The following is a 27950-nucleotide window of genomic DNA, read 5'->3' on the forward strand; positions in this document are numbered from 1 at the left end:
TGATTTGCGCTGAGTCATGACACTTCACCACAGCCCCTCTGGAGCTACCACACCGTCCTCTGACCTCAGGCCTGTGGACCTGGTGCTCTCGGGGACTTTCAGAAGACCCAGCTGACAGGAACCCACTGCTGCTCCGTTGACAGTTTGTCCAGTGCCGACCGCAGACTTCGGAACGCCGCTTCCAGGCCGTCGTTTATGATGCAAAGATCAAAGTAATGTCCATAGGCCCGCTTAATGCGCTCGCTCTCGTCCACCGTCCTCTTTAATTCGGAGTCCTGTAGAGAGCATCTCAGGGAGAGGTGCGGGGCAGTGAGGCCATTAGGTGAACATAAATACGATGAGCAGGCAATTACTCGAATGGAAGAACAGAGTAAACAGTGAAAGCCGTGCGCAACAGAAATCAAATTCGTTTAAATTTTCCCATTCGCTATGCTGACTAAATCAAACACATTAGGTATTCCAATTACTAATACAATAATCTTTCATGTGATGCATTTCAGTCGAACTGATTTAGGGTAGAAACTGTAACTGCTTGGTTGATTCTAATGGGAGGACCACTGACTTTTAAAGTCGCATGAAAACATGGTTTTAAAAGTATTCCTTTCTTCTCTTTTCTTACATATCTGTGACTAAATAAGCAACGATCAAAGTTAAAGTTTTGAAAAAACATCACCATGTGAAATAAACAAAGTGTTCCAAACGGAGCGTTCATACAATGACAATATTTGTCATCGTGTAACATGAATGAGAGAATGGGTTTTCAAGGCCTTTAAGAAAACACACACTTACCGTTAACTGTTTTGTAACAACTCCTGACTCGATTGCGGACTTATTCATGGCTTTGAGAACCTCAAAATCCGGGGCTTCAATGAAGACAACATAGGGCAGGAACTCTGACGTCCGCAGGACTTTAAGAGCCTTCAGAGACAAACATTTACAATCACTGCATCGCTGCACAGCAAGCATTGGGAATCGATGTAACACATACGGAATTATCAAGTTGAGAATGTGATTTCAATGCAACGGCAGCATCTTCATCCAACAAGTCTATCACGCTAATGTGTGCAAATAAAATAAGCTGAGTGTTTCCAGCAAATAATGTCGATCATTAAGAGATCCTTTTTGATAAACACTGATGTGTGCTTAGCCTGAAAGGACTTCAGTAGCAACGAGCTGTACGTAAAGTTCAGATGGCAGAGCAACAGAACCTACCTGTGGGTTGACGTCCAGGATGCAGATCTTTCCCGTGTCTATCACCTCGTGTATGGAGTTGATCTTGGTGCCATACAGGTTCCCGTCATACTCGCCATGCTCCAAGAAACGAGCATTTTTGATGTCGCACTCCATTTCGCTACGGTTCATGAAGGAGTACATTTGGCCATCCCTCTCGTCCACCTTTGGCTTTCTGCAGGTGACTGAAGGACAGAAAAGAGGACGGAATAGATCATTTGCACAGCGCAAATACAGACACTGAAATACAAGGATGAAATCACAAGAAGAAGGCCAGAATATAACAATTTCAAAATATGTATATATTAAAAAACATTCAAACTTCAACACCAAGAGACAAGATGACAAAGAAAGAAATTAACTTCAGGGAAAAGCAGTTAAATGACAACAGTAGCACAGCATGCAACAACACAACAAACACTGTCACAACAAAAAATGAAAGATGGACTTTCTGTTTTAGTGGGATGATGATTGGCTGCACTCACAGGGGATGGTGGTGCCATACCGGTGGGGATCCGACACCAGCAGCTTGTTCTTCAGACTGCGACGGCCGACCCCCTGCGCACCAATCAGAACCAGCGTCTTCCTCCGGAAGGGCGGGACCTTGGCAACCTCTTCATATATCCGCAGCTCGTGTCGATCAAATTCTAGTCAAAAACCAGTAATTAGGGAGATGTATAGAATGACAAAAAGACAGTGATCTCATACTTTGTGAGGTGAGTTACCTGCATTCTTGGTAGTCAAATACATCATCTTTTTTTTCTTCTTACCACCCATCCCAGCACATAGAGGACCTGAGACAGACAGCAACAGCAAAAAAAAAACTCAATAAAACTTACAACCTTGGCGCTTGTTTCTGCCACCCGCTTCCACAAAGTCGAAATGATGTAGCGTCAAGGTGAATGTCTCTGAACGCACTGCAGGGTCATAAATCCAAACTCTTATTTTAGAATTAGAGAAACAAGGCCACTGGGTGGCACTGTGCACCAATATGTATCAGTCTATGTGCAGCCAGTCTGCTGCCAGAGGACACCTGTGACGAGGCGATCTAAGCCGTTTAAGCCGTGGAGCAGAATGTCTTATGAGCAGAGACAAGAAAAGAAGCAAACATGAGATCAGTTGTTTGTTTCCATGTCAGAATCCAACCCTTCAGGCTGTAACAGCTATTTTTTGTCAGCGCCTTACAGCCACAGTGTTAAATAATGACATATTTTTCCTGAATTGGACCAATTAACCCATTTTATCTCATTCAAATCCCGCTCTTAGTTGGTATGATGTGTGAAAAGCGTGCTAGCAAACAGATGTGTCCTTCCCAGGCTCCAAGGTGAGGCTGTCATCTTCCTTTCCTCCACGAGTAAAGCGCATGCTGCCGGCTGTGACTCGCCACCTGTTTTGTTGCTCCTGAGGAAACGCCACAGAGGCAATAAATCTAAAGGAGCTGAGCCTCTTTTCACCCGGCATCTCATAAGAGAGGAGAAGATTATTGATCAGGTTTGTATTTACGGGGGTCTTGCCACCACTCCTCAATCAACTCTCCTTCTCGGGAGAGCCGTTTGCGACGGGCAGAGCCTGCAGCTTAATCACAAGCAGATTGCAATCTGGCTGCCTGAGACACAGCGATGCTCATTACCAGTTCTCCAGTGCTCGCTGGCAGAGTAACAGACTGGAGAGGTGAGGGGCGGATGAGCGGGCCGGCGCCATAAGAAATGCTTGTATGATATGGAGAGGAACAGATGTTGTCTTTGTTGCCGGTGTGCTTGTGCGGCGAGGAGCCTGCGTCGAATCTGCATAATGAGAAGTGCTTCTCTGCTCTGCTGCTGAGAGGTGTACCTGTGGTAGTGAGCTCCAGATCTCTCTTCACAAACGCTTTCCTCTTCTCCTCAAGCAGCTGGCTTGGAATTAGACCGGCACTGCCTCCCTCTATGTGACAGGCCTGTGAGGGCACACAAAGAATGAGGCAACGAGCTAACAAGCAGGCGAATAAAACCCCTCAGTCTTAGCTCAATTGATGCACAAAAATGTTGAATATCGTGGGACTTGTACTGACCTGCCACCAATTGAGGTCCTCCTGGTTGAAAATCTGCAGAACGTCTCCGCTGTTGAAGCTCAGCCCTGCTTCTTTACAGGGAATCAGGTTATCATGGGATGGGTCGTAGTCAAAGTGACACTTTACAAAGGCCTAAATGGATAAACATGTTGAAGAGAGGGAAGGGGTCAGTGCAATTGCTGTAATGGATGTCAAAACAGAATGAATATGCATATATAGGCTGTGAGTGGTGGATGGATTGGGTGAGTGAGTGTCCGGCACTTAAAGTCTACTCCATCTCTCAGCTCACTTTCCCGACAACTCAAGGCTTCAGGCTTCAGCTCAAACCAAACCATCAACCCCCACCGACAGGACAAGGAGTCTGAGAGACAGACAGGCAGAAATAAAGAGAGAGGCAAAATCTGTAGCCATGGCAACTACCCCCCCCCCCCCCCTTGCTCTTGACGCCTTTTCCCGTTCTGAAGTGATGCATAAAAAGGCTGCCAGCCCTTACTGCACTGCGTGTGTCTCGTTCCAGCCCTGTAATGACAGACTGGCACACACTCACAGTCTGAACTGGCCAAAGGGAGCTGCTGTCAGTTGTTAGTCAGCATGCGACGGCAAAGCTCAAGGCGTTGCACACAGACAGCTGCATCACATTCAGAGAGAACTTCTGCGAACAACTCTTATCGTCGCAACTCCTCACACAGTACAACAGCGACCGACACAGCACTTCACTGTGGGAGCACAGCCACATCACTTTTTAACATCTCTAACTGACAGTATTCAAGTGGGCACTTACCTAACAGCAATAATATGCTTCAAATACATGTGTATGTCTGTGCTAAACCCTCTCTGTATAATTTCCTTGTAGATTGTGTTCCAGTATATTGTAGTTTCTAGTGTCTTTAATTCATTTTGCACCGCATCTTCAAGCCCGAGTGTTCCTCTTCTCTACTGCTGAGACCGATCAGTCACAGAGCCTTGTGCCCGACACATCTCGATCTGCATGCGCTGCATCCTCCGATGTGCTGCATCCTCCCATCCCATTGGCATCACCAGGCAACGTAACTGGTTTATTTCCCCCCTCCGTTTGAACTGGGTCACATCTTCAGTGTGGCTAGCCTCATGTGGTTCTTAGAAAGCCGGTGTCCATTAGCTAGCACAACCCAAGGAGAGCCACAAACACGCCATTATCCTTTTCTGCCGTGAAAACACTCTCTTGAGTAATTTCCTACAAATAATGGACATCCGACTGACTGAAACAATATTTCTGATGTGAACCTTACAACCGCAGCAGGAAAGGACTCCAGTGTCAGTGTGCGAGATCCCGCTTCGTCTTTCTTGTTCTTGCAAACTTCAAATATTGATCCATTATGTATGAGCAGGAAATGACCTTACATTTGGATAAGTGACAAAGCTGGAAAGCAGGTATTACATCTAAATAGGCAAAGTCATTTATATCTCTCTCTCCATGTGTGTGTGTGTGTGTGAGAAACGGATGCTTGTGACGATTGTTTTGATGTGTGTATCCCCCCCCCCCCCCCCCCAGCTGACCTGTCTTGGTGTGTGTGGCTCCTGGTAGCTGGGCAGGATCTTCAGCACCACACTGCCACTGGCCTCCTTCAGCATCTCCTGGAGCACTTTGGGGTCGTTGCCCACCTCCTTGCCGTTCACCTCCTTGATGATGTCGCCCACATGGAGCAGACCCTGCTGGTCAATCATGCCGCCGTGGAGGATCCTGGCTATCACCAGCTCGCCATTCTCCACTCGAAACGTCACTCCCTGCACACGCACAGTCAAAATACAAGGATCAGTTAAGTGGGTTCACTCAGTTTCCACTTATTCTTCCTCACTTTTGCTACAATTTGGATTTTGTGACACCAGCAACTCCCTTCACTTCACAGTAACATGTGAAATGACGAACCTATGAGCGACTCCACTGACAGTTGGCAGAGAGTCGGTGCGACAAGTTAGACAATACAGCACCTGGCAAAGTTATCGCCGGTATTAATCAACATGTCATGCTGCAGATAAATCTCCCCCATTGTGTGCTGCAAAGCAGTTCTGACTTGTTTCTCTTTTTAACAATGCTACGGAACAATCTCATGAAACTGAGGGCATGTGCTGCTTCCAAAACACAAATCATGCCATGAATTCAGGCCTTTTATCTGTTCACAATTGACAGGAGGGCTCTATCCTGCCCCACTGATTACGATGGGCTGCTCATTAACTGAGTAGACTTACCAGGTGCTCGCCAGACACCTTCCGGATGCCCACCATCCTGACTGCGTCTGGGGGAACAGGCTGGTTGTTGAGGGCTGCGTCCATGTAGGAACAGGGGCTGGGGGGAGGAGTCTCGTAGTTTTTGGATGCCACAGAGTCATGGGTCTCCAGGAGGGACTGTGAGCAGAGCAGCGTGTGACACAAACACTGAGGATGGCATTGACAAACGATTGCACTTGCAAGACAATGACAGGATCACGCTTTACTGTCGAACCAGGTGTCCTCGCTCTGGCCTGTGCGGAGCAATTGCCAGTCACTGCATGGACTCCATATCAATCTAATCCATGCTAGCATCATTAAGCATGAACATCACTTTGAAAGGAAATCAATTCAAGCTACGGTTTACTGTGAGACGCAAGACCTGGAAGTGAGGCTCCTTCAGGATGCGGACCAGCTCGTCCACTGCCTGGCTCCTGTTTGAGAGCGGGTGGAGCTCGTTGAGGATGTCCTGGACCAGCTCCACGTTGTTCTCCCTCACAGCCTCGAGCTTGGGCTCCTCAAACTGCTCATGGGCCTGGGATTTAATGAACATAAAACAGACGTTACTTCAGGTTCCTTCTCCAAGTGCCAGGATTTTCCCGATCCCCTGAGTTGCCTCTACCAGTCTTTCAGAAAAGGAATCTATGACATCTAGTTCCTTTCGCTGCAGGACCGCTGATTTTGTATTCAGCAACACCGATAAGGGCACCATAACAAACGACAACACAGCAACCTGAAGCCAACCCCTGCTGAGAGCGACTCGTAAATCCTCAATGAAAGATACAAAAACAAGAAAACTGAGCACACACTGAGGTCAAATCTTGCACCCGGTAGGAGCTTTCAGTATGTTGCTGTGAAACATCAATATTTCAGGGAACATTCATTTTTCACTTTCTCTGCCGCCATGGGTCTGTGGTTATTGGATATGGCTTCCACGTCTCTGGTACCAGGTCGCAGGTATAAAATGCACCAGATGGGAAAGGATGAAGTCATTCAGTTTTTTATCATTGGGATATTTCTGTTATGCTATACACCATATTGTTTTGCAAATAAATGAGCTTTCCATACTGAAATATGACGACATTTAATCAACTAACAAAAAACAGATGCTGTTTAAACCCTGAACATATCAACAGTCATGTACAGTTGCACTTCTTGCAGCTGGACACGCAGCAATCTTGTATTTGAAGGTCCAAGGCGTCCCCACAGAGGATTTGTCTGGTGGCACTGATGACGACGTTGTTTGTTTGTCTGAGGAAGAGATGAAGGATCCCACATTATCTGCAGTTATTTGCACGTGGGCTTAAACACAGTGATTCAGTGATGCGGCACAAGAACTTTGTTCATTTGTGTTTTTTGGGCAGAATCCTTTGCAACGATGGAGGGCGCCGTCAGTGTCGGGCCCTTGGACTACATGCCAGCTATACGATGACACTGTTTTGAGAGCCATGAACACCATTTCTGAGGCACGCGTCTGTTTTGGCACCACTTTAAATTAGTTGTGAAAATTACTAATCGCATCAAAAACGACGAGGATAAGCATGTTTTCGTACTGTCCCGTTACATTGAGCATTTTCTTTACTATCAGCCAATCAGGTTGATGATATAAACTCGATCATTGACACTGCTAATTTAACAATTATTCTGCAAAGTACTGACATTTGAGGCTTTTTAAAATTCCCATTTCATTATTATAATTGCAAGACATTACTCATCTTCCCAATGAGCACTGCTGTTCTGAAGGCAAAAAGGAAACGACAAAGCAGTGTCGCAATTGTATTCTGCATCTTCATGTCTGGTTTAGTTCTCCAGTCTTCTCATCTCACCACTAAAGCTCAGTGCTGTAATCACATCAATCGTGTTCCCAATGGTCATCAATGGTGGCTGATAAAAGGTAATATTACTTAAAGGAAGACTCGTGACTGTTGTAACTTAAACACCAGTGTTGAATTCAACACACTGAGGGTTTTTTTCTTACTTGGTCTGGTATGACCAGTAGCTTATGATGACCAATGTTAAATAACGTTGGATACGGCTGTGCAACTGACATCAGAGAGTTGGGTCCCTGACTGTATGACTCTTGTGTACTTGTGTACTTATGATGAGCCATTATCTTGTCAATTACTTATTGCCACAGTCGGTAATACAAATCCCACTTTAAATAATGGAAATTGAATAGATAGTTTCTCACATTGTCTTTGACTGCGATGCATCATTCAGCATTCAGCATCTAGTGCATTCGGAATTACTTTGAATTGACTTAATGGTGAGCGCTGAGTGCTACATTTGATAAGGTGCACTACAGCATGTGAAGACAAGCTTTTATGCATGAGTAACCGTACTTTCAGAATTGTGAAGATTTGACCGCTTAATCACATAACACCTAAATTGTTTTGCACAAACTGGCTTGTATAAAAGCAGAATTCAATGTTTTGGAGGCCATATGGCACTCTTTATCAAAGACCTTGTCATGTCTGAACAGGGGAAATACGATGGCTTGGAAGTTAAAAAGTACAAGGTCGGTACATAACTAAAAGTCTAAAGGCAGATCATTGAGTCAGATAGAGAGCAAAGCATTAAGTCAGTGCCACGGTCACAGCTGATGATAATCGAGCACTGTGGATAGCGCCTGCTGTTGTTATCCGTTCATTGTCACCCTTCAGATTCATCACAGAATTGCAGGTTGGGCTGATTGCATCATTCTCCAGTGAGTGGGGTGCGATCAGCACAATTCACTGCAGTCACCGTGCCATATGCACACAAGCATGGCCAAATAAACCAAAAACAAATTGAGGGAGAGAAATCGGGCTGGAAGGGAGCAGAACAGGGAGGCTTTGTATGCAGTGTTCCCTACTGCTCCCTGTGGAGAGTCCGTCTCCAAATGTCCTGAGCAGAAATGCCTCTGAATTACTGACTGAGGCTGCATAATGCGTTACCTCTGGCTCTTGTCCGAGTCTCTGAGCTGTAGCCCGGCAGACCAATTCATCTCCCCGGTCATAGAGGCCTCGCAAGCAGCTACCACCTCAGTCCATCCCAGCTAACACGGACCGTGCACAGTTCCAAAGATGAATATGGTAATCCATACTAATGACTGTTGACCATAAACCATGAAGGAAAAGGCACAGAAAGAATCTCAGTACGCGACGTGCACTGCATCTCTACTTTTCTCCTTGCCTACTTTTGCAGTGAACAGAAGTGTACTCTTTCCTTCTCTTCCTGTTGTTTTTGTGAAAAGTGCACACTTTTATGGGAAATTGGGCTCTTGGTAAGAAGTGGAAGACAACACCAGAGAGAGAGACTTTCTGCCACTGCTAAGCTCTTTCACTTCAAATCGCTGCTCTCCATAACAACCGCATCTCTCTCCTCCACGTGTATGTGAAGAACTGGCTGGGATTGGTTTCTTAAAAACATGCATCGTGCTTGGTTAATCTTCTATCCAACATAAATGAACATATTGTTCAGGTACACTCGCTGTTCATGACGCTGCAAAAACTGAAACACTGGAAGAATATCAGGTGGATGTCACGGCTCAAAAAGAAGAAAGGTCTGCGGATAGTTTGCTGGAAATGAATGAGCTTGCAGCTTAGCTTTATTTAACTATAAATAAACTCATCAAACGTGAACAAAGAGAGACAGAAGGTCTGAATAGTATGAATATATTCTTTCATCATATTTGCGTTTACCTGTGTTTATTACCATTATTTTAGCCAAAGGAACAAGACAATTGCCAGCGACGTCTGAGTGCTCTTGGAATAACTTCACTGATTTGCTTCCATCAGGACAAACTTTAATCCAATGTCTGAGCAACTGTCCAAGATAAATCTGTGCGAAAGCAACACTGATTTGAAAATGTAACTTGTCCATTCTGATAAACAGGCTGCGGACAAAAAAAAGAACAAGGCTTGATACGTAGATCAAGTATGTCTGGCATGGAAAACCCTTGGATCCTTCGAGTGCTGTAATACAAGTGCTTTAGCAGTGTGGATTTGAGTATTACTGCGTTGGACTACAAGGTGCTGCTGGCTCTACGGGATGATGTAGTACTCGTAGTAGGGGATTGATGTGAATCTTATGGACAATGTGCAAGTGAATCATTTTCAATTCTACATTGTTATGAACGGAATAGAATGAATACAGAAGTGTAAAACTTAATGGCTGCCATTCATTCCTGGATGCTCCATTGATCGCTGCTGCTCCCGCTGCACTTGTCAACCTGTCAAACGTGTCACGGGTAACTGTGCTGCTCACTGACTAGTATTTCAATCTTTTGCTCCGATTGGCAATAGAAATGTTGAGTTGCCTTGTGACTGACAGCTGGGCAACAATGTTAACAGTCCCTTCAAAAAAAGACAGATGTCTTCTCTGTGTTGTTCAGCTAAATATTATCATATGCCAAATAACTGCCAAAACATATTTTGCCTCCTTTGAGTTAAAAAATAAAAAAACATCACGATTAGTTATGAATTACGTGTCAGCGTAAACGCAGGAAAAGGCACACGCAAATGAGGATGTTGAACTCAAATTTGAATGTTGAGACAAAATGCAAAACTGTATTGCCATGTAACCAAATGCATTGAAATTGTAAATTTGCATGTATAAAATATCCTTCATTTTGCAGCTGATACGCTGACATCCAACTCAATATAAGTAGCTCGTAGTGTTGGGATGTAATTGCTGTATCGTGAAAGCCCTTTCTCATTGACTCATCCATTAGTCTGTCCATCCAACTGGAAAGAGTCGCATTAAAAGCTGTGAACACACACACACACACACACACACACACACACACACACACACACACACACACACACACATTTACAGTACAGAGTTGTTCTCACCACTGGGCTCTCCATGATGCCCTTGAGGAAGATGAGGTCCAGGTCATTGGCAGTTGTGGAGCTTGTGCTGTCACTCAGCGTGTCCAGGGCCCGATGCATGGCTACACACAGACAAAAAGAAGATATTTTACAGTTACCCAAGGGAAATAGACTGAATAGATCACCCCAGTGAGTGAGTGAGTGAGTGAGAGAGTGAGAGAGAGAGAGCGAGCGAGAGAGAGAGCACATTGACAGTACTTCACACTGCGTGGCTGAATGAGAGGAGGCTGTAGGCAAAGTGAGCAGGAGGGAGGAGGGATGTGGCTGCATCACATCCTTTCTCAAGCAATTTCACCTCTGCCAGTCACCCCCCCCCCCCTCTTACGGCTGTCGGAAACGACAGTATCTTTCTCCCACAACTCCCAACTTCCTCCCCCCTATGCACACGTTCTCACCTACACACACGGGAGCTAAACAACAAGAAAGTTGCGAAGAGAATAAACCTTTTTTGCCAGTTTGCATATGATTTTTTCAGTCTATTTTCAGTTCGTATGCCTGTACTAAACTAAAAGCCCCTTGATTAAAAAGCCAGATAAGACGAGATTCTAATATGGACAAAGTCAGTTGATCATAAGCCCAGAAAAGGAAACACATGCACGCATATGCGGCCATATTTTAAAGATGCTAAATCAAACTTCTAAACCACAGACATCAAATTCACGGAGGTCTTTGTTTTGCAAAGCTAAATATACAAACCTTTCCCCCCCCCCCCCCACTATGCAGGCAGGTGGGTGATCCACTACAGATCATGCACGACCCATTTCATAAGTCTCATGTCCTAATAAGGGCATAACAGAGCGTTAAGCGGTTGAATGGTCCAATTAGAGGGCAGTTAATTCGTTTTGTGTAAGAAGACTGTCCCACATAAACATGTTGCACCTGAGCAAGGGAGACTTTGGATACCCAGTATGCAGAACAACATAAAACATGATAGCTGCTGTGATAGCTGGTGCAATGTATAAATCCTCAAAAAGCACTTATTTTGTACGGTTTTCCTATCAGTGGTATAAAGTACATGGATTTATTCTACTATATAGGAGCGAGCTAGAAAGCTGGCATATTTTCAAAATGAGCCCCACGTACACGACTACAGGAAAAAAAAAGGACATGGATGGTCGGCTCCAGGTACGCTTATACAGATACTCGTGCATTTAAAGAGACAAATAAGTCTGTGGCCATACTAGTGGCTCTGTGAGGCTATGCTTAAGAACAGCAGTGCTCTGAGCCAATGACAATGACCATGTTTACAGGGTTTAATGTTTCCCACTTTCAACATCTTTGTTCAGCGTGTTAGCACGCTAACATTCGCTTAAACAGATGGGACATTTCTTCATTTTGCAAGTATTTGTACGTAAAACCAAAGTGACAATTCATCCCGAGCATGAATGCCTGCACCATGCAGTCTATGGTCCGTATAATGCTTCATGGCAATCCACCCTACAGCTTGAGGTATTTCAAGCTGGCCTCGGGCCTCCATCGCACCGTGCCGGTGAATTTAAGTTTTTCACTCGAAAGAAGAATCTGCGTTTGTCTTGTGAAAATCGAGATTTGTTACAATTTGGGAGTCATGAATATATGACCCAGAGAACCATGATGTTATTCGGCGGGTTTCATGTTTCATTGACGTGCAGCCTGCAGCTGCTCTATTGACAACAAACAACAACATTACACTGTGGACTCAAACACCATCAACTCAAGCAGAAAATGTTCTCTAATCCCCTTATAATGATCCTTTCTATGAACAAACTCATGTTTCAAGTTGATATTCTATAGAGAGGAGTGAAAACACAGGAAGACAAACCGCCAAAAAGTGTGTTTATTGATGCTGTAAAATTGAACAATACGGACAGTGGGAGTTGAACACACAACACAACAGTTGTGTTTTTTGTGTGCAGCTCAGGTCTGTCACAAAGCTGGCAAATGATTTATGTTTCTATTGCTCAGCACAACAGTGGGGGTTGTTTTTCTGTAAAGATGCCTAAAGAAGAGTGATGAGGTCATAGATATTTTGAGAAAACTATTTTCGGTCTTCTGAGTTAAAAAAAAAAAGAGGTATTTTTACGTGCACATTTACTGTATATCCGCGTACAGTCAGAAGAACGACTGTCCTCATCTCTGCTTTCACGCACATTAAAAAGCCAGAAAGCCAGAAGGCCAGAGGAAATACATTAAGTTAATCAAATAAATAATTACACAAGGCTTCCGCAGTGAAGCCTTGCTTCTCTTCTATTTTCCCTCAAACGCCGGCTCTGCTCCAGCAGGAACGTTGCCAGATCTGCGCCTGGCAGAGAATATCAGACCAGCAGGCTCGGCTTACGAGTCCTCCATAATTCTCGTTAATCAAAGCAACTGCACGCCGGCGTTGTTGCCACATCGTCACTTTTCAATGATGTCAGCTCGTCTCTGAGTAAGACGCGTGTGGACTGTGGAGATCTTTTTTTCCTCTCTTCATTTTCTCTTCGTCTCACGCTGCTCATGCTGTCTCAATACATTCACACGTCACTGATCATGTTCTCCTCTCCACTTCCAATCAGATGTTACAATTCTGATCAAAGTGATTGGTCCTCTCGAAGGCATCCAGGGTGTTGACTTTGCGTTTCATATCCTGTGATAGTGCCAATGCTTGAACGTCAGAGAAGGTGTGAAAGGAACCGGAGAATAATAGCCTTTTTTTTTTTTGCCTGGGGTCCTTCTATTATTCATAGAGATCATTAAAAATCCAACTTGTCCTCCTTCTCTGGTCTCTTTGCCTTTCTTCTCTCTGTATAGATAAATAGGGTTCCATCGCTGTACGTTCACTGGCAAGCATCAAAGCAAAGACAGCACAGGATTGGTCATACAGGTCAACAGTCCAGACAGGAAGAGGTCTGAATGTCAGACTAAGATACTGTGTCGATTTACTTTCTTCTTCTTTTCTTTTCAAACAGCAACTTTCTCTTTCGTATTCAGGTGGAGCATTTAATCTTGTATACTGCTGCTGTCCAAGCCATCACCCCATGCATAAACCATCTTTATTTAAAATATCGCTCACAGTATTGATCTTTCTTCTGCTCATGTCTCATGTAGACATTTGCGTAATAATATACTCTGTGTTTTTATTCATCCTCTGAGCCTTTCGAGGTGAGCGCTTAGGCGAAAGTCATTTTTCGCTCCAGTGAACCTGAATTCCCGATACTACACACGGTAACTTGATACCATGAGAGAACTGCATTTAGCAGGTGGGGGCTTATGAACACAAAATGGGACTCAGGTGTGCAGACAAACTGAACCAGCTACTTGTACGTCATGTGCTCTTCCGGGGAAATGTTGTCGAATTTCAAGTCCTTTTCATGCTTGAGAATGTCTTCACTACTGTGCATCTTCTGGATTTAAGGGGTGAAGAGGAGACCCAGTAGAGCAGGTAAATAATCATGACAAACATGTAAAAGTTCCCAAGAGACTCTGATGGTGTACACACAACTTCCAAAAGAAAAAACGATTAAAAAAAAGAAGATTAAATCCTCCTTCATAATAATACTGCACTGTGGTGGCCTCGAGCATCGCCTCTTAACAAAGGTTAGCGGAGTAGGAGCGTGCTTGCCGTGGTGACAGCAGAGCACACGTAATCACAAGGAACCCTGAATAAAAGGTGCTTTCGTCTCTTTAAAGTCTCCAGCTGCAGCTCCAGCGAGGGTTACAATTAAACTCAATGTCATGGAGGCAGCCAAACAAACCTGGGCCGTTATCGTTTGTGGATAGAGCACAGCGGGGGAACATGAACCTCTTAGCCAGCACTTAGCGAAGGTTGTTCCGTTGCTATGGAGCGGAGGTTAGGGAAACACGGAGAGGATGGAGTGGGCAGCTCAGGGAGGGTGGTGCATGGAGGGAAAAGATGCTCTGTGTTGCCATACTGAATCCTCATGGGGGACGTAAACACAGAGGAGTACGGTGTGCAGCCGACTCTTTCTACTTTCTAATATTCTAATATTCTCAAGCTCAATCATATCAGGGAGTCAGCGTATACTTGACCCCAAAGTACAACTAAAACAGTAAATTGGGTTGATGCAATTTAAGCACTTTGGACTCTTTGATTTCTTTCTATGATTCTCAAACAAGCACCATGAGGAACAATGTATTCCGAAGTACCGAATATGTGTCATCGTGTCTCTACGGCAAAACATGCCTCAGTCTGGAAAATGGACTTTAAATTTGTGTAGCCAGAATTACACTGAAAAGAAAACGAAAAGTCAGTCGCGGCAATGACCTGCTAGCCATTAATCAGGGTGTTGTCAACTGGTACGGTCAATGTTAAGCTTTTCAGTGTGCAGAGCGACTCCGCAGTAATAACACCCGCTTTGTCCTGTGAAAACACCGGCAGATTTCCAAGCAGCCTTCTCCACCAAAAACTCATTGATATTCTCGTGTTTCCTGGAAACACTTGGAAGTTACTGCAGTTTTATTTCTCCATTAAGAACAGAAAGGAGCATGATGACCCTGAAACTATTTAAAATAAGCCATAAGTCCCATCTATGTTATAAAATACTCCCGGGGCCCTGACAGACTTTATTAAAGACTTTAAGCTTGCGATTAGATTTGATTCTGCTCCCTGCTCTCCAGCACAATATAATTACCATCCGTCCCTCAGGTAGCGAAAGATGAACGTCTGAGACTGTGCTGGAGAATTTCATTGGAATGAAGTATATTGCATTGTGCGTACCATACCGATGAATCATTCCTGACTGAAGTATATGAATTATTTGTCCTTATGGTATGTGCTTGATCCTCGCCATGATGTCCTTGCAGAGTGTGAAGCATTTTTCTTCCGAGCATACAGATTACGTGCCTTGCACGGCAGCTGGATTCTCGCAATGACACGAGATCACCCGAGAATCGCAGGATTGCACATCACACAAAAATCCATCTCGTCAGGCTGCAAAGAATGTGTAACGCGTTTGTGTCCGGCAAGCCAGAGCAGGGACCAATCAGCTGCGAGGGGCGTGGCTACGGCCGTGGCTTAGGTGTGAGAGACAACACGGAGAGAGGACCGTTTGTCCGAAACAACAATGGCGGAGATGCTGCAATAGCATGGAGGTATATCAGAGCACTTCAATGGAAAAAGACGTTTTCGCTCCTCTCCTAACTGGCAAGAGTTTGATTGACAGATTGTTCATTAATTCATCTGCCAAACTGTTTATGACTGCTCCTCAGATGGTTCTGTGTAACAAACATCAGGTTAACAGAGTAGAACTACCACAGCATATATATATATATATATATATACACACAATATATATAAACGATATATATATATATATATCGTTTATATATATATATATATATCGTTTATATATATATATATATATATATATATATATATATATATATATATATATAACGATATATATATATATATAACGATATATATATATATATATATATATATATATATATATATATATATATATATATATAAAACCTTTAAAGTACCTGAATTGATTGTATTAGTTGACACTTCTGCAGTTCTTTTCACAGAGTGGAACACATTGTCGCTGTCACAATTTCTCAATATTTCCAGCTTGAATTTGCAGCTGGGACGCTGACATGAAGGTCAGTTACTCATATTTACTGGCTAAATAATATGAACAGAGCAGAAGAATTATAAACGACGTCCACACAGTCCTCACACAGCATGTAACCAGCCAATATAATTAAAATCCCCATTACTATGGACGTTAAAGGCCTTTAACTCATCCAGGAAACTGAAAAGAAACCAGGAATTCTATCATTTGGCAACATCTTCAGGGGAAAACCTGTAACCCTGACCTCCTCTCTCTTGGGTAGCCAATCAGCAGGACGAGGGACTTTAAAGCTGCCATTTAAACCATCCCATCTCCATGGTGATGGGTGCGTGCTGGATCGCCTTATTAGCTGGCTTAAGGTCACCACTGGAGACAACACTGTCATTTTTGTTGACATTCTGCAATTGGACAGCAGCTTCCCATTACACCTCAGCCCGTGGAGAGTCTGGGCGAGGGATAACTTCATGTGAAGTTATTTTTTTGGGGGGGGGGGGGGCTAACACGAACAAGTTAATCGACTGAACTTGCTGTTAGGAAGGAAACATGTCGACTTTGTGCGTGCAGCTATTTTCCTCGCAGCGGTTAATGAAAGAGCAAACAGAGATCGTCGGGGTGCGATACGGATGAAATAATTGCCAGTGTCACCGCATCATACCCTCAGCCGGAACTGAATTAAATTGTTATCTCTGACAGCCTAATCCTACCAACACACTGCACTCAATGATCCATCACCTGTGTTTGGGCACGGCTTCATTCGTCCAGTCGGCACACTCCGATAGTGTGAAGGTTCGTTGGGGAAGAGAGACAAAGAGTTATTTGAAGGTTGTGATTCTGACACTCAAGCGTGCTCGCTCTGATCAGAACACTGTTGCATATGAATGACCTACTCTCCATGAATGTACAATGCACGAGAGGTCTCTCTTTATCGTTCTCTCTCTCTCTCGCTCTCAGAACTGATAGACGGGATGCAAACGCTATGACAGAAGATGTGATTCATTCTGACCGTCACCGCTGTCTTGTCAAGCTACATTACAGAGCAGAGGATATCTTGCAACACGGTACACTGTGTGACATGCAATAGACTGGGCAATGATTCAATGACGCTTCTAACCTCGACTAATTTAACACGACAACATCAAATAGCGGCAAGGACAAAACAGACCATGAATAGATATGGACTCACAACATGTTACTGTGTAGTATGCAGTATGTGTAGCAGTTGTGTACTCTCCGTTGTGTTGTTTAATTCAGGACACGATATCTTTTGATGGCTCCAACCAGACGTTTATTCATCGGACAGAATATAGCTGGTAAAAGAGAACAGCTTCAGTGACGCTCATAGACAACGTTGTGGTCACAAGCTCCGGAACACTGTTAAATCAAAAGGGACAAATACGTAAGCTAACTGTGGTTAGCATGTTACTCATGCTAAATGCTAAATGAGTTAAAACCATTTGCTCTAGAAATTATAAATTAAAACAATTATACGAACAAAAAGGGACTTCTAGATATCTCTATATATATATATACACACACACACACATCGAATGAGATGTTTCACAACGGAGCTTGTCACAGGTCAACCTACCATGAAAACAGCTTCAGACTAGTTCATGAAAGCTGGGCGCACCGCTAGAGTCTGCAAGCAGCCAGCAGAGGGCGCTGTTACACACAACCCACTTGTCTCCATGGGGAACTAATGATATTTAAACAAGGAAATAATATGAAAATGATAAGATTAGCAATAACTTAAATAATATAGTAATACTAGCAACCAATGGCCAGGATGGCAAGTGGAATCATTACCTCTGTTACAGATGCACTCCATCAAGAATGAATTGAATGTATGGAACTTCCTACGCCATGCTGTGTGAGCTGACATTATCTGTGCATTATCATCCAATACAACAAATATGCACTTGCTCTTAAAAACAGGCCGTTCATCTTTGAATGACTTCTTATCTTTTTGCTTTCTTTACTTATCTCAAAGTGCAATCCTCCGTCTCTCACTCTTTATTACTCATAGTTTACCACAAGGCATCTCACTGGAAACTAAATAGAAGAAAATGTGGCACGTTTTCCCTGCACGTTGCAGACTGCCTTCTTTGTCTTAGTAGTCTGCTTGTCTCTGCCCAGGGTCCTACTCCGTCTCTGCTCATCTTCATCACACTCAGGGGCTTTGAACCAGCACATCAGGAGCAGGTGCAATGCGAATTTAAAAACACCAAACAGCCCTCAACCACCGATGTGTGCACAAGCATATTGCATAGTTGCATTTCAACAGCGATTCATCCTTCTCGGCTGCCCCACAGTTTCTGTCGAGTATATCCTTCCCCAACCAAACCTGTGACAAAACATATAGCTGCAGAAGTCATCTGTCTAAACTAATCCTGCATCCCTCACACAGCCAGCAGGTAGGACCCGGTGTTCTTACCTTCTCCCCCCAGCTTGATTTCCAGGCCCTCCAGGGAGTTGGCCGAGTCCTCTTCGTCCAGGGAGAGCCTTCCAAACAGACTGCCAGCCATGGTGAACAACACCTCTCTACAGTGCCCACACTCACAGTAACACACCCAATACTGTATCTGAGGCAGGCTGAGAGATCTCCCTCTGTCTTTCTCCCTCCCTATCTGCACCTGATTCTCTCCTCTCCTTCTGGCAAAAACAGCTCCTCGCTCTTTCCTCCCTTCTCCACCTGCTCTTGACGTGAATGTGTGGAAGCTACGCCTGGCTGAGCGGCTTCTGCTCCACGTGAATGAATGGAAATGACAGCGGGTTGAGTGCATGAGCAAAGAAAAGGGGGGGGGGGGGGGGGTTAGGGAAGAAAGTGGGAGGAAGGTGTGATGCTTTCTCTAGGAGGAGGGAGAAAGGAGGCAGGGCGATTTTCACTCCGGGCTTCCCTGTGGGGGTTAACCGGGGGAAAGAGCTGCAGAAGGCTGGCTTGTAGGGAGGAGGAGCGGTTGTGCGTGGGGAGCCGACACATATACGAGTGATGATGACCCTCCATTACAGAGATCACAGACACGGGCACAAACACAGCCAGCCTTGCAGATACAGTCAGTGAAGGGACATATTATATATTGGGACGTTTACATTTGTGCTTTCTGCTCATAGAGAGTTCCTTTGCCGACAGGAGTTGAAAAATATCGTCTTGTTTGTAGTCGGAACTGACCCGCCTCTAACCCTTCTCCCATCATGTGCAAAAATAGCCTTCCTGAAAATGCTGCTGTTGAAATTTGAAAAAAAAGAAAGAAAAAGAGACATGAATTGGCTCGGAGAAACTATTTACTGTGCCTTACTAAAAATGCCAGTCATCCCGACTCAGCCCTCAGCTGGTGCACAAATCAAGACTGACTGACAGACCGTTACGAAACTAAAGAAACTCCACACACGCTTTAACTCCCCGCGGAACTGCTTTTCTCCCTCTATCCGACAGCAGACTCCTGCGGTGTATTATCACGCGATAGAACATACCACGAAGCTCTGAGTTGAAGATTTGGTCCTCCGTTACCCAATATACTGAGACTCCTAATTTCCCAGACATCTGGCTGACGCTGTCTGGATCAAATGCATGGAAGCATGGCCATGTGCCAGTTTAGAGACGAATGTGAAATATAAATATGCTGCTACAGGGCGACACTTCAACTTTCATATCAGTGCCAAAGTATACATCTAAAAATCCACTCTGATACAATGCCAACAAAAGAGGCCATCAATGGGACGCCACATTTCAGCAATTCTGTTGAAAATTTTGCAAACGGGTGCAATCATTTTTTTTTACTAGTAAGCTGTTACTCTTCTGTTGTCAAGTGCCAGAATGTCTTTACAGCGTCTTTACTTTAAATTGGATCTTTCTTTTCTTTAACTACGACCAACGGAAGACACTCGAGAAGTGACTGCAAATCCCTGAACCCTCTGGGTTTCACGCTGTACTATTTCAGTCATCATTGATCAGTCATCAATCCATAAGAACAGACATTTGTGTGCATGCACTCGTGTGCATTTGTACTACTGGCCACTAGCGCAGGTTTAACGTGCATGTGTGCATGCGGAGAGGGCTGGGAAGGGTACAGCAAATCCTTCGAGGCATGACTGATCTAAGGCTGGAGGGTTAGCGCTCCATTAGCCACCTCATTAAGTCACATTAGAACTCTGGAGATGAGATACATGTCCCGAGTGCTGGAATAACCACAAACCATTCAACATCTCCTCCCGCTTGTCTCTCTCGATATCCATCTATCTTTCTCTCTCTCACACACACACACACACACACTTACTGGAGTCAGAGCTGGATGTTGCCACAGGCATTTTAAGAAGCGGTTCCTCCCGGTATCCTCCACAGAACTTGTTGGGTCAACTGCAATGAAAGAGAGTGCAGTGAGAGAGAGAAGGGAGATGCATTGAAAACACGAATGAAGTATCGATTGTGAATATGAATGATGTCAGAGCACCGAGGCCGAGTTAAGGTTCAAACAAGGGAAGGAGGGTAGACGCTCTTTATAGAAGTTCGATAAACAGTTTCGCATATTTGATATAGCTTGTTTTTAAATGGCTGCTTGTCACATTGTGATGAACTGTGTTGTTGCATCAAGGCCCTTCAAGTGCAACACACAGGGATCCATGGAAGTCTTAATCTAGTCATAATCACTGTGGACCTACGTACTGTATGTGCACAGCTCATTCTTAATTTGCAAGCTCCCACACACGCCAATTGGGATCTAACTTTGTTAATACTATAAATAGGATAGCCAGTTGCTCTGGTAACATCCAAACAGTCTTAGCCGTCACGTCCGTGGGGTACTATTAGCAACAGTTGGAAAGACTGAGTGAGCGGATGAGTGAGTGGGCAGGCCGGCTACCATTAGCTTAGTGAGGATCGCTGTTGTTTCTAATTGATCCATTTAATAATCGGGAGGAGAGAACGAAAACATTACAGACAGAAGACTGGGAGAGTAAGCGTCTGTTGTCCTAAAATTCTAAACGGGCCCATCAGGCGACGTGGAAATGTTACACAAAAATACACGCGGTAAATAGAAATTCAGAGAACGGGAGGAGGATCAGACAGAGAGAGAGAGACAGAGGCAGAGAGACAGAGAGAGAGAGAGACAGAGAGAGAGCTCAAACAAGAACAATGGAGAGGAGGAGAGGAGTGCAGCTGAAGAGGGAGAGAGACAGTGGTATCCAAGGATGCTAATTCCTGGTTGCCATGACAATAGCAATCCATGGTGGAACCAGTGCTGTGGTGGCCAAAACCCATTAACATCCCTTTGCCTTATGCAATAAATCGATGTCCTAACCCACAGACATGTCAGATGACATTTGGAATAGCTCGACCTGAACTCGATGTAACTGACGCACAGAAATAAAAGCTGTGCGTGTGTGAGTGTATCACTTCATTCTGTCTCTTGGTTTAGTAAAAGTTGTGTGTGCAAGTATATGTGGCTGTGACATTGAAGCATGTTCCTAGATGCTGAGGGACCCAAGCTCTTTCGCAAACCTCTGAACAATGCGGATCAGGTTCCTAACACCACATACCAGTCCCCAGGCTTATCTGTGGCATCCCGTGTTTGCACTGTGAAATGACAGGGCTTCTTAAAAGTATGCAAAGACCACACAGCCGCTAAGAAGCCAAAGCCGATTGCAGCGGAGCTTGGCCGTGCTGGAGCTGGGCTGACACACTGGAGGAGGGGTCAGGAAGGTTGGGGGTGGGCAGGGTGTTCTCTGCTCTCCGACTCTGCCACTCTCCCCGCTTCTTATTTTATATTACTGATGGTAAATAATTGGCCAAGACCTAACGATGGTGCAGCCATCACCAGTGGTGGCATGTATTGTAGAAAAGCCTGGATGTCGAGAAAGAGTTGCAACCAGTAATCAATCCCTACCGAGTCCTCTGGACCCACAGGTGGTCATTACAGTTATGGTTACATTCATGTATTCATACAAATCGGATCATTATCACTTTATTTACATTATCCTTTGCAAAGGAAATGCAATATAATAAGAACATTAATTGAGGGTGGTCTGAAAGTCTGGTGATCAAAATGAAACACAAAAGTCTCTGTCGCATTTAGTCTCTCCCATCTACGATTGAGACTTCAAACACATGGTCATGGTAATGGCAAATAGTTGTTTGCTGCTCTGTTCATGCTCTGAATATCGTGCAGGGAACCTGAAAGACGAGCTGAACAGTGTGTAAATAAGTGATCCTTCAATGAGGTCAAATTGGGTATTTTCACACGAGCTGCAGGTGGAAAAGAACCTGCAGTTAGGTGAAAATGGAGGGTCAGTCCGTAATATCTTGTGTATCTAAAGGGTCTCTGCTCTCTGAGTGATTTCTCACTTTATTAGTCAACACACACAGTTGCATACACTCACACAAGTCTTCATCTTCCACATCGCATTGCAGGAAGAGAGAAGCTCAAAGGCGCAGCTGCCATGACATCATATTTGCAGACCTGCCATCATCTCTACACTGTCAGTCTATTAAAACAAGAGGCCAGCTGGGTGTGTTGTGTGTGTGTGTGGTTTTCGTGCATGCACACAGACCGATAGATTACATTTCTAGATATTTTTGATACTTCTTAGCAAATAACCCTTTCCAGCCTTAACAGACTAAGTTTAAATTCCTGCATCACCCAAGTCTTACACAACGAGTGACGAAAGCAAAGGTCAAATCTAAGGTGTCTTAAAAAGATTCAAGGGAATAAGTGAACATGATGTTCATTGAGGATTGATACTTATTTGCTTCATATTGCCTTTTTATCTGCAAGCCTATACTCTCACATGAAACCAATGTTGTAATGTATGTGATCAGTAAGGATCACCATTAGTGATTGAGGGAAGAGTCTATTTCTTTCTAGCCAGCAGTGGCGGCTGGTCAATAGAGGGCCATGGGGCATGGCCCCGCCATGGGGCATGGCCCCACCATGAGCCACACAAAAAAATATATGTTTTTTATAATAATAATAAATTATACAAACTGTCAAGCCGCCACTGCTAGCCAGCATCTGCAGACTTGTTTTTTTCCAAATTGCATGTCAGCACATTTGGAGCAATGACACGAGTGGTGGCCCAGGTGTTTGAATGCCAAGTGTAGAACATCTTCAGCTCTTCCCAAAGTGAGTCTGCATTAAAGCCTGTAAACATGCTCTCACACACATCTTAATCCACACATGCAAGCTGGCCGCAGGCCTATAAATAGCCCTGTGCTCCCACAGGTTCAGCTCATTACTTTACAAGGGAAAACCGTCGTATCCAAGACAACCGTGAGCAGCTCTCCGTCTTTTATCCCCCGGCGCTTTGCCATGGCAACAAGGGAAAATGCGTAAAATAACAAGAAGTTGGAGCTGAAATCGGGTCTATTAATAGGTTTGAGCTTCAATACAGAGTTGCTCTTTTTTTTTGGGGGGGGGGGGGTAATTATTTCATATCGGTGTCGTTGTATACGAGTGTAGCGTTCACACAACCATTACTCTCCAGCCCAAACTAGCCCTTTTAAACCGCTTGTATTTAGCTGCTGTGGCCTGAGCGCAGCACGTCGTCCAGCTCCAGAAAGCTATTTCACCAGAACTGAAGAAACAAACACAGCGTGCACAGGGAACTCTCAGAGGAAAAAGAAAACAAATCCCCATCGAGCAGCAAAGGAAACATTTTCATTTTAATGTAAACAAAAACACAATACAATATTTGGATTCTTGACAGTAAAGGTCAGAGTTAAATTTAAGCTTAACGGGTCAGTTCACCCAAACCACAGAAGAACACAGTTCTTCACTTTGCCCGAATTGTTTCCGATCGCTCAAAAGTTTGGATTTATGCGTCGCTATTTAGAAATAATCTGCCTCTGAAACCTCTTGAGCGCAATACAATGGAGGTGATTTTGTTCAATCGTTGAAAGACAACATCTGAAAAAGTCACTGCAAAGACGTAGTTTCCTAAAATAGACAATCCTGTCAGAGATTATACTGTTATATTGGAGGATATCACTTCATCAAAACTACAACAACAACTTCTGTTAAGCATCTGCCCTCAAGTATCTCCAAACACCGATATGTTTGTGCTTCTCTGTTGTCAAACTAAACATTAAACTCTTTCTCAAAAGGGAATGTAAAAAAGAAAATTGCCTTCACATCAGCACCCAGGTCACTACACATGCCTGTACAAATCAAAACAAAGCGTGGAGGTCTTTTGAAGGGAAGGATGAATCCAAGTGCACTTTAAAGCCATGCGCTGCACGGTTGACCGACTTCAAAAATAACAGGCGCTTTAAATTCCCTGCGTGCACATTAAAAACACACAACGCGCTGTTCTCAGCAGCAAGAAAACATCATGGAAAGAGACGCTCCATGTATGCTGCCAGGCTGTAGGATGAGCTTAAATTGTAAATGATTAACCATCCGCTCACAGACTTGGGACTCATTAGCCACCTCAGGCACATGAAGTATGAGACTCACAGGAAGAGTCAAGTTCATTATCTTCTATTTCCTGTTTCCTACATCACTGAAGAACGAACAAACTATTAGCTTCTTTTTTTTTTAAACGGCATGATGACAAAAGAGTTACCACTATCAGATGGTGTCACTCGATGCCAAACAGCTAATAAAACCTGATGAACTCAGTGCTGCTGGGTCTTCCTTTCCCCTCAGCTGCTACAGATTGTAATTAGAATGAAATGGACTCAGGTTCAGTGTTGAGAGCCACCCATGGGGGAGCATTTACAATCACCACCCTGCCTGTCTGGATTTTATTTAAAAGCCCCCCCGACTCCCTTTGTCACTGTTTTTGTCTGAGGAAGCAGCCATGATGAAATCAGCAAAATGAACGTCACTGTTTCAATGTCACTCAAATCCCTCGAGAACAGAATCTGGTGGAGGACGGAATATTACAAAGCGAATCCTGTGTATTTGGCAGATACTAGCGTTTATTAAGGCAGAATGCAAAAAGATTATTGGGGGGGGGGGGGGCTGAATCTAATTTATGGTTTTGATGGACCCTCCTTTTGACATTTACCAAGAAAAAACAAAAATCGGTTTTACAGCCACAGAATTTGTGAGCAGGCTCCAGCTCTGTGGACGCTCAAGGACTTGAGCATCGCAATACTTTCACCCCGCCAGGAATCACAAAGAGCCCAGAAATATTTAGGATTTAGTTCAAGATGATATTGTAGCTTGATGTGTATGAGATCAGATGGATGACTATTTGTCATAATCAAAGTGATAAAAGTGATTCTAGGTCACATGACCAGACATGTTGAAGATGTTCCCTGAAGACAGCTGTTCCAAAGAGAACATTTATGGATGTCAAAAATGTAAAGACAAGCGCTCGCACGTGTGTGGAAGATATAGAGAATGAGCTAAATTGGAACAGGCACCGCCTAACTCTGGTTTCCCCACTTATAATTCATAACAATCAAAGATAAACGTTCATCACATCAGATTATTATATTGTAGCCTGTATGAGATCAGATATCTGAATGTCATAAATCAAATACTGATGCCTGAATTGCATAACCAGGTGTGCACAGTTATCCTCGGAGGCAATATCAAACGAAATTGGCACAAAGTTTTTTATGCAAATTCATCAAGTAGATGTTTCGCTGAACAAGTGAAAACATTGACCTGCTGGTGGCGCTAGAGGAGAAGTCCGGGTATCACAGTCACTTGGTCCTATGGGAGACATCATCAGTCGTACTAAATTGCATGCGTCATGGCAGTTGTCGACATATTTCCACATGGTGCATCGACCCGGACCCACTTTCCTAAAGCCACACCGTTAGCTCGGCAGAAAATATCGTATTTGTCCAATAAAAATCCATGTATATAAAAACACACCGTAATGCCACAGCCTCTTTATATGGAGATGTGCTGACGGGAGAGAGGTGGGACGTGTGAGAGTAATAGGAGCAGGTCAGGGTTTTTTTATGAATGATGCCATGGTGGTTGGGGAAAAGATGCTGAGGCTGTGGGAAATGCTGCAGATTAATCTCCCTGTGGAATCGAGTGTAGATGGGTCCTGTTTCTTAAGTCTTTCTGCCAGCTGCAGTTGATTCGTTGTCAAAGCAGTAAAACTGCGCCATGTCACAGAAGGTGTTCTCATTAAAAAATATTCAGTATGTGACATCAAATACCAAGGATGCTCTCTGACTTCCTCTATATAAAGGATCTGGGCCACACAGGGATATCCCAGTGTTAAAGGATATGTATGCATCCTCTGAGGCTCAGACATGTCTCGGTCTCATTGTCTGCATCATCGTCGGTGCTGTCAGTGTTGTTCCAATTTGATGTCTCATACAATCTGTGCTCACATCTGCGAAGGGGTTTAGAGTGAAGGACACACTCTATCTCAAAGTTTAGAGTCCAACTTCAAGCAGACTTTTTTTTAAATTGGTAAAGAAGTGCTTAGACGAGGTTTCTGTTGAGGTGGAACCAGACCTGCTCATCTTGTAGCCAATCCCCAAAGCCGTCAGAAGCACAAATTTATGGAAAACCTCACATCTTCCCAAACAGAAAGTGATAAGAAGGCTGACGTTTCTTTAATCCCAGTCGAAAGCTCGTTGAAATGAGACCCGACTGTGGTTTGACATGAAAACCCAGCAGTGGGATTAAAACGTTTTTTATGTTGTATTAAGTGACTACAAATGATGGTGGTTTTCAGAATCTGTTCTAAATGTTGACCATTTTTTGTGATCATACTGAGTTTTTTTTCTCTCAAAAGGACAGCAAGGAGTTTACATTTATATCCAACATGCGATACAGAGGAAGTACAACTCTCCCCTCAAACCCTCCTGGTGGCGCTCTACACGTGCGCTCGGAGGTCACCAGCAGAGAGCCAGCGCCTTCAGAGCTGCGTATTAAAAACACACTCGCACAACATACAGTCGTTCCAGATCACGGCTTCGTGTGAACATGCTGCTACAGTTTCCCCAACTTGTTTTAGCCTCGATGTAGCGTAGCGCTCTTAATTGTAGGTGATAACGTAAGCATAACACTGTAAGAAATATGGCACATGCTGTTAGAGGCTAAATGTGCGAGTGTGTTCATGAAGAAACCGAAACCATTTACCAGCAGCTGAGATACAGTGGTGTCAGAAACCTTCTCCCGAATGAAGAACTGGGTCATGCTGGAATATAAATGGAACTTGGGATCAAATGTAGGTTTGTCAGTCTTACTTTTTTTGGAGTTTGTTTGATTCTCATATTCGCTTCAGTAGTTGTCAGTGGGGAGAATTAAGGTGTAGACTTTTTTCGGTCTTGTCTTTTTTTTCTTATCCTTGTTAAATTAATAGTTAATTATTAATAATAGCGCGCGTGTGTGTGCGAGTGTGTGGTATGACTAGGTAGGAATTAAAGGGAAAGGGAGGGGTTTGCCACATTCCGCTGTATCGTGTTCAGTAATGGAGGATTCCATTGAATGTTTGTTGGTTTCTGATTGCTGATTGGTTTCACCTGTAAAGGTGCAAATAGCACGAGACCAAACTGGCCAATTAAGCTAGTTTAAATAGACATCGCGTGCTGGTACCGATGCTGGTAAACGTACTGCGTACAAACCCGCGCTAGAGGAAGCCTAATGTGTACCTTGAGGTGTTTTTTTTTAACGGAACCGAGACTTAATATTCCCCCTTACTTTGACAGGAGACGTGGAAATATCTCTGCCTGCGTGTACCAATACCCACCGAGCGAGAGGCGAGGGTGGGAAATGGCATTTCTGCTTAACACCGACCTAAAATAAGCACCACGTTTCCTCTGCTGCTACCAAAACAAAATGGTTTGCGCTCACCTGCCCCGGTCACCTTTATCCGGATGCCTCACGAGGTTTGCGGTATCTCCGCCCGGTCCGCTCGTAGTTGCTGGAGCACGGGCAGGTCTTGTTTAATCTATGCAGTCACTTTCACAACACCGATGCCAGCGGCAACCCACACACACACTGCTATCTTTAACGAGACCTTTCCTAAAACGGCTCGCGTGCTCTTGCAAGTGGCTCCATTGATTTAACGCCAATTGGC

General features: G+C 44.1%; 1 protein-coding gene across 3 annotated transcripts; it reads right to left on the bottom strand.

The window, feature by feature from the left end:
• Positions 1 to 86: 86 nt before the first annotated feature.
• On the bottom strand, positions 87 to 27931 carry mpp2b (MAGUK p55 scaffold protein 2b; the record flags this gene model as incomplete). Of its 3 annotated transcripts, XM_079293702.1 has the most annotated exons (13): positions 87 to 275; positions 790 to 918; positions 1213 to 1415; positions 1716 to 1877; positions 1956 to 2024; positions 3061 to 3163; positions 3278 to 3409; positions 4814 to 5041; positions 5504 to 5659; positions 5904 to 6056; positions 10360 to 10460; positions 20231 to 20310; positions 27725 to 27931. In XM_079293702.1, the coding sequence occupies 12 exons, from the start codon at positions 20259 to 20261 to the stop codon at positions 99 to 101; spliced, it is 1644 nt and encodes a 547-aa protein (XP_079149828.1). In that variant the 3' UTR covers positions 87 to 98. The 3 variants fall into 3 exon arrangements, with proteins under 3 accessions (XP_079149828.1, XP_079149827.1, XP_079149829.1); XM_079293701.1 differs by lacking the exons at positions 20231 to 20310; positions 27725 to 27931 and adding an exon at positions 18391 to 18481; XM_079293703.1 differs by lacking the exons at positions 20231 to 20310; positions 27725 to 27931 and adding an exon at positions 18391 to 18481 and having other exon boundaries at positions 87 to 302.
• Between the last annotated feature and the right edge of the window lie 19 nt (positions 27932 to 27950).

This window comes from Melanostigma gelatinosum (assembly GCF_949748355.1).
Source record: "Melanostigma gelatinosum genome assembly, chromosome: 21".
NCBI lineage: Eukaryota > Metazoa > Chordata > Actinopteri > Perciformes > Zoarcidae > Melanostigma > Melanostigma gelatinosum.